The following is a 7784-nucleotide window of genomic DNA, read 5'->3' on the forward strand; positions in this document are numbered from 1 at the left end:
CACTTCGCAATTTTACTTCTAACAATAAAAATAATACAATCTCAAAAGTTTCGCATCTACTGTAATATTACATTAAACGTCATCGCATGAATTAACATCATATAATCACACACATATTGAAATATAGCCTTATTCTAAAGAAAACTACTCAATACTGACAGGTTGGTGAATACACACCGTAGGCTTAACCGCCTTGCATGGTCAGAAGAAGTTTAATTTTGTTTAGTAATGCAACACGTGTAAATTGCAACACAAAAATATTATTATAATACACATGATTCGTAAGAAATAAATAATATATTGATAAATGAGAAATAAATGCACTCATGTAACGCCGAGTTTCGTAAAGAGATATATACGTAGAAGAACACGTAGAGAGAAAAAAATGGCGAGTTATATGATGAATGATTAAATGCTATAAACTTTGTGCGCAGTATAGCAAAATACACATATTAGGGAGCAAAAAGATATTAGGAATTGAAAACTTAGAACTTGAGATCGGATTGAACCTCGTGCATCTTCCGTGCGGAATTTTGCAAAAGTTCTCGCTCCGTGTCCGTAAGCTGCTGCAGGACGACTCCGGATACTCCGTTCTCGCCAAGGATGCAAGGAAGGGACAGGAAGACGTCCTCGGTGATGCCGTGGATTCCCTGAAAAAAAGAATATAAGACGGTAAGTTTTGCGAAATCGGATCGCACCACAAGAACCATTCGTAAATTCTCGATGATAATGACTCACGTTTACGAGAGTTGAAACCGCGTGGACGGAGCTCATATTGCGCAGAATCGACTGCGCCAGATTTGAAATGCTCAGACCAATCGCCCAGGAAGTGTACCCCTTCAGCTTGATCACCTCGTACGCACTGCTAACCACCTGCTGGTGGATTTCGCCCCAGTTCTCTGGGTCCTGAGCGGTACCAACTTTCTCGTTCAGATCGCGAAGACGCACTCCGGCGATGTTTACCCCTGACCATACGGGAACTGCGCAGAAAAATGTACTCTTTAATACATAACTATTGCAAAACATTAATTGCCGTTAAATAAAAATATATATCCATAGATACGTATTAACAAATTCATATTAGGGCTAAAAATTTAGACGTTAATCCGACCTTTCTGATCGCGTATATATAATATTTTCGTTCAAATATTTACCAAAACGGTACCACCGTCGGTAATTTTTATTGAAGTCCCTGTATCTAATTTTGGGCACATCGACTAGTCTTTTACAGAGGCCTGAATACTTGGAAGGAAAAAGTGTGCTCGAAGTGAAACCAATATGGCGGCCAGAGTCAGCTAGCTTATCAGCCCATGACTAATATCCTTTCACACTCTTTTCATTATTCCACAGTACATACACTCGGAGTTTTTACGATATGTCCATGCATGCGTTGAGCAATAATGACAATAATGAATTGACCTACTTTAGATGCCATATTGGCTAGAATTTGGTCAAACCTAGTAACATGTGTCTGGTTTAAAAATATCCAGACTTGTGCACGAGATTTGATTTGAGATTATGGACTTGAAAATTGCCACGTACCACTTGTATCACCATGTTCTCCGATAACCCATCCGTGGCAGGATGTTGGAGCGATCTCGAGCCTCTGGGAGAGGAGGAAACGGAAGCGAGCTGAGTCGAGGTTCGTGCCGCTTCCGATGACGCGGTTCTTGGGCAGTCCCGATAGTTTCCAAGCGACGTAAGTCAGGATGTCGACCGGATTAGAAACGATCAGGAGAGTTGTTTCCGGGCTGTACTTCACAAGCTGAGGAATTATGCCTTTGAATATGTCTGTGTTTCTTTGGACCAGGTTCAGCCGCGTCTCTCCTTCACGCTGACGGGCTCCTGCGGTCACGATGCATATCGTCGAATTCGCCGTCGCCGCATAGTCCGTGCTCGCGTTGATCCTTGCATTTTTTAGGAATGCACTGCCGTGTTGAAGATCCATCATCTCGCCCTTAAGCTTGTCGGCCATCACGTCGATCAGCACCACATCGCTCGACACGTTCTGTGAAAGAGAAAAAAAAACGGCGATTATAGACGCTTTTTCGAAGAACGATATTTATATACGCTAACCGTAAATAATGACAAATAGGGACATGCTAACAAAAAAAAAAAAAGATAAAAACGGGGGATTCCTAAGATGTTAAGAAGAAAGACCGGTTTGTTCGACGAAATAATTTTTTTTTAAATGATTTATTAACAATACTTTTTCAAAGTGTTTCACTGTGGGTTGAATTATTTTTAATCAATAAATTGTTTGATCTGACGTCGAATTATTCAAAATTAAATTCAGAGAATCATTCGAGATTTTAAAACGAGTGTTTGCCTTACCATATGCGGTGTCACTCTGACGGTAAAGGTATAAGACTGCGATATGTACTCACGTTTGTCAGGATGCTGAAGGCGCAGGCCATGCCGACCTGACCTACACCAACGATGGTGATTTTGTTTTTTCCCCCCGAGACAGGCTCGACGACCGTTTTCAGCAGCCTTTCCTTGATCGAAGTCATTATTCTGAAAGTGAAATAAATATTGTTATCGCTTTTACTCAACATAGCAGATTCATAACTAGGACTTCATCTCACGTTCGATTGTAATTGTCATTTCTGATTATCTACGCCGCTGGCCGTATACATGTGATTATTGATGACTATAACATTTTTATAACAATGTTATATTAGTTTACCGATTTCGATATAACACATAAATTAATCCGACATTGATGTGTAAGCTGTATACTTCACAATTGCCAATAAGCAAGATAAAATTATTCTGCTTAATTTTCTATCAATCTTGAAATACTTGTCATACAATTTATGTTCAAGGATGGTCTGGAATAATATCGAATTGTCTTTGAGATATTAGAAAATAATATAACTATATTAGTATATGCGAAGCAAACCATGCGACAAGACTCTATGTACATTGTATATGTGTATACACCTGTCGCTAAACCTTTTCTTTTGTATATGATCCCGTTTCAGTTTATACTCGCCTCTCGACGTGAGAAGTCACAGATATATATGTAGTGTACCCTCGAATAAAGCCGATTTTGTAATTCCTCATATAAAACTTCCTGCCTCGACATTTATTAACCCCAACAGGTTATGGGCCCAGGCTCGAGTGCAGGAAATCTTTGTCGCGAATTCATTTTGTTGTTTAAAACCGCGAGTGAAAAACCCGTCGGATTATGAAGTGGACAGGACGTGAGGAACGTTCTCGAAACCAATCGAACATGGCCGGACTCGCGCGTATCGAACCGCTAAACGCGGAGAATTACGATACCTGGAAATTACAGATGCGTGCGATATTGATTGAAAATGATTTGTGGGGATACGTAAATGGAACTAAGATGCGCCCGCCAATGACCCCCACAAATGCAACAGCGATGGTGGAATGGGAAACTAACGATGCAAAAGCATCTGCAGACATCACGCTCGCGATGAGTCCGTCCGAATTGGGACAAACAAAAGATGGTAACACGTCGAGGGAAATATGGCTAAAGCTGAAAGGGACATACCAGTCAAAAGGGCCAGCGAGGAAGGCCACGCTATTGAAAAAAGTCGCGTTATCGCGAATGAGAGAAGGTGACAAAGTTCGAGATCATTTAAACGAGTTCTTCGATGCGATCAGTAAATTGAAAGAAATTGGAGTGGAAATAGGCAACGATTTACTCGCCATCTTGCTACTATACAGTTTGCCGGAATCGTACGACACATTCCCTTGCGCATTAGAAACGCAAGATGAGATCCCGGAGCCAAGCAAATTGCGAGTGAAAATATTAGAAGAATACGAGTCGCGGAAGGCCAAAGAGGATCGAGCGGAACACGACGTTATGTACGCGAAACGGTCTCGTGATCAAAATAATCACAAACATCGCGAACAGACTCAGAAAGAAGGTCGTGAGGTCCTTGATGGCCGATACAAAAGAAATGAGCAGAGAAGCCAAACAGAGTGTTACAGGTGTGGGAGACACGGACATATTGCGAAATACTGCATAATCAAATATCCGATGACCGCGCAGCAAAGTGCGCGACAGGTAGAAGAAGAAGATGATAACGTATCAATAAAGTCGTACTCCAACCAATATCAAGCGTTGAACGTCACGGAAACGGTGATGTCAAGTCTAGAACAAGACGAGAAGAGCAACTGGTGCCTGGATAGTGGATGTACGGCGCATATGAGCGCGGATAAAAATCTCCTCGAAAATATGTCGCGAGTGAATAAAACACTGAACTTAGCGAACAGTGAATCGACGAAGATAAGCGGCGCTGGAGACGTTAAACTATCAGTTATCGTACAAAGTCGCGAAAAGACACTGAACGTCGAAAATGTACTATACGTGTCGGACTTGAGAACGAACTTACTATCGGTGTCAAAAATAACTGATAAGGGTTACGAAGTGATATTCCGTCGAAACGAAGCGGTAGTGATGGACAAAGACAAGGGTGTAGTGGTTCGCGCGGGAAGAGTGGGGAATCTCTATTATGTTAAGAAGTGCGTAGACTCAGTGAATGTGGTCGAAACAAATACCGAACCACAAAATGAAATCGACAAATGGCATTGCCGTATGGGTCATTTAAATGAGAGAGACCTAAAAGCAATGGCGAAGAGCGATGTAGTTTACGGCTTAGAGGCAAAATCGGACGCGAAATTATCAACGTGTGAAGTGCGTATACGTGAAAAACAAACCCGCGATAGTTTTCCAAAAGGTGAAGAGCAACGCACACGTGAGTTACTCGAAATCGTACACAGTGACGTATGTGGTCCAATGAGATTCCTCATATAAAACTTCCTGCCTCGACATTTATTAACCCCAACAAACTATGCAAGTCTTATGACATAAAAGTTTCTAATGTGAAATGGTTCCTACTAAGTTCATTAAAATGAATACCGAACAGCAATTAGAACAGTTAACAGGAATTGAAAAGAAAGACGAAACGCGCAACTTGTAAATTGAGAAACCCAATGACCCGGAGACCTAAAACTCTAAAATTATATTTCCGTCCACCTTTCAGTTTTCTTCCATTTGTAACTATTAGAAAATAGGGCAGAAACGTTCCTGTTTTGAACGGTCGATAAGATAACACTCACAACGTTTGTATTAAGCCTTGTATGTACAATTCCTCGTTGATGAACGGTAATTCGAAGCTGTGTTCTCGCTGTCAAAATTGATCCAAACGACTGATGCTTTTTGTACTTCTTTACAATATGGGAACTGACGAAATAGATACCAGAAATACAATCGAGTCGGGTTAGTTATTAATAGTTAGGGACTAAACTGATTCCAGATAAAAGGAAGGAATCTGTCCAGATTAAAGTGTCGCAATCAATTTTTGCCCGTGAATGCTGCGAGAGCACCTGATCTTTGGTGTCTCTGCACCAGTTACTCTTATGCCTGTTTCCCGAATTCAGGGTGCGATCAAGTCTTCCCGGATTCCCCCTGCCTCAGCTGTCATCGCGCAGGCCTGGCTTTGACCTCCTAACGCACTTGGCGTCCTTCGGCGGATTTGACTCTTTTGACATTGCCGAACGCCTAGAGGTCGAATTACCCGGACTGTATGGATAATGGTATGACGTCAAGGTCGTAACCCGCTCACGCATGTTAAGTTTATATACTGACGAGTCCAATAAAGAAAGTTGGAGTGTTTTTTTATATCTGTACAGTAACGCGTGCAGAGAATCTCTTATATCATTTTCTCCATCCCATATAACCAGTACCGCACTCTCTTCATTTCTGGGATACAAATTCAGTTTTTATTTTATACGATCCAAGTGATCCAAGTGTTTTTGCTCGATTCATTCAGCAACGTGTGCACTTATTCTTATGGCATATACTATTTTTTCACAACGAAATAACGAAAAGATTATCAGCGAAAATTCAATCTGCGGATGAGAGTAGATGCAGCCAAACATTGATCTATATGCACTGTAAACAGTGGTTTGTTTTTTTTTTTAACTGTAAAATTTCTTTTCCTAATCCTCGCTTGGACAGAAAATTTTCAAACTAATTGATAAATATACGACCAGTCCTACGCCTTTGCAGTACATAGCTGCATAGAATTTCATCTGATGATTGTAATTTTCGACAAATTGATTGCGTCTACAATTGTTGCATCAGCGATTATAAATCTATCTGAGAAAGTTCACTTTCTAATTCATAATTATAGAGAACATTAAGATTTCATGCCAAAGATTCTTGGCTGATTATGTATATGAACATAATATAAACACATCTCTTTACTAATCACAACTTATAGTATCCATATCACTACGAGCGATAAGTAAGAGGTTGTGCCAAAAGTCACCTTGGCTCGAAGAGTAGTTGGAAAAAGTTAACGAAGCAGTGCGGTTGTGATATATCTTTAAGTTTGTATTTGTGATACAAGGAACAGGACAATTTGCTTATTATTCCCTCGGTACTTTGAATCTTCAAGGAGTTATCTATTTTCGAAATCATCATGTCGGGTAATAAAAGACCATAAACCGGGCCTTATCAATAAATATAACAGTGATAATAGAAGTAAGCTTATACTGCAGAGAATGCGAGCATTACAGAAATAGGAAGATAAATATTTTCCTATTCAGATGGAATCGTAATTCTGACCGTCTCGTAGTTTCCTTTTTTAACCGCAGATAAGGTGCAACGACCTCTGGCAAGCTACAACAGATGGTACAAGGCATCTTGGCGCTATTTAATCAGAACACTACAGCTGAACGTAAATATAGCCCGATAAATAAGTGCGAGTGAATATTTTTAGATTTCTCCTCGTTAGAAAAGGGCTTGAACATCGGCTGGTAAGATAGAACCTGGCACACGAGGGTGGAAAACTTGACGCCCCGCCCACAGATGTCAGTGCAAGTACTGATTTCATACAAGTGTGTATACTGTTTTATACACAAAAATGCCGGTGAACAAGCATTGTTATAAATTTTTTCACACGAACAATGAGATCTAAGAAAATTGACAACAGTCTCTTTTCACCACTTCTACGTCACTCTAGCGAACTTGGAATACACGTGCCATTTGAGCCTAACGCGATTTTATTTAACAGATTAACGTTAATTAATAATTACGTCGTTTCAAAAGCTCGATATAAATTCAATGTGTAGTACCTGAAACCGCCGTAAATACACGTGTAGCTCTTACGTTAGGTTCTGCTTAACGTCAGACACACGTTCATGACAGGCGGTAGACAGGTGCGAATGACTATAAAAAACTATTACTAACGACGAAGTCTGATTGATCGAAAAAAAGAGTACTTACGATGGGACGAATAAACTTGTTCAGCAGGAGACAATAAACCCAGTGTGAACCTTGTAACAGAGTAGTAACTCGAAGCCGGTATCGTAGACCACCTTGACTGTTTGACAACTCGCAGGATTATGTTTCCCAAGGTGACCTTACCTCCTTCTTTTATACAGTTCTATTTCCACTTCCTCGACCCGTCGAACCCCCACCCCGCCCGCTCGTCACGGGAATTCGGAATATCAAAATTCTAAAATCACCCGCTGAATTGACCAGTTGTCAAGACCATCGCAGAATCACGATTAAACATGAATATAAATACACCAACTTGACTCCAGCGGTTCGTTGGTCGCTAACGGCGCGAGTGCTCAACGACACGTACGATTTGAAATTCTCCGAACCTTTTCACTGCGCATGCGCGGCACGAGGCGATGTATGAACCATCGAATGCGCCGGCTATTCCCATCGGTCGTCCTCCTCGAAATTCTTAACGTTCTATGGCTCCTTAGACCATGCAGGGTGTAAGTATGGT

At 40.9% G+C, this 7784-nt stretch overlaps 1 protein-coding gene across 2 annotated transcripts; it reads right to left on the reverse strand.

Moving 5' to 3' along the window:
- Nucleotides 1-357: 357 nt before the first annotated feature.
- LOC124404252 (L-lactate dehydrogenase-like) lies at nucleotides 358-7406 on the reverse strand. 2 transcript variants are annotated; one of them, XM_046878232.1, is made up of 5 exons: nucleotides 7271-7406; nucleotides 2388-2517; nucleotides 1543-2008; nucleotides 739-980; nucleotides 358-650 (listed from the first exon to the last, which is right to left on the reverse strand). In XM_046878232.1, the coding sequence occupies exons 2-5, from the start codon at nucleotides 2511-2513 to the stop codon at nucleotides 486-488; spliced, it is 999 nt and encodes a 332-aa protein (XP_046734188.1). In that variant the 5' UTR covers nucleotides 2514-2517; nucleotides 7271-7406; the 3' UTR covers nucleotides 358-485. The 2 variants fall into 2 exon arrangements, with proteins under 2 accessions (XP_046734188.1, XP_046734190.1); XM_046878234.1 differs by lacking the exon at nucleotides 7271-7406 and adding an exon at nucleotides 5098-5212.
- Nucleotides 7407-7784: the final 378 nt, after the last annotated feature.

The sequence above is a fragment of the Diprion similis genome, chromosome 3, assembly GCF_021155765.1.
Source record: "Diprion similis isolate iyDipSimi1 chromosome 3, iyDipSimi1.1, whole genome shotgun sequence".
NCBI classification, from domain to species: Eukaryota; Metazoa; Arthropoda; class Insecta; order Hymenoptera; family Diprionidae; genus Diprion; species Diprion similis.

Coding starts and splice junctions, on each gene's coding strand:
- LOC124404252 (XM_046878232.1), bottom strand. CDS start 2,513: ATGACTTCGATCAAGGAAAGGCTGCTGAAAACGGTCGTCGAGCCTGTC. Junction 981..1,542: donor AGAACATGGTGATACAAGTG/GTACGTGGCAAT, acceptor TTTTCTGCGCAG/TTCCCGTATGGTCAGGGGTA. Junction 651..738: donor CGGTTTCAACTCTCGTAAAC/GTGAGTCATTAT, acceptor TCTTTTTTTCAG/GGAATCCACGGCATCACCGA.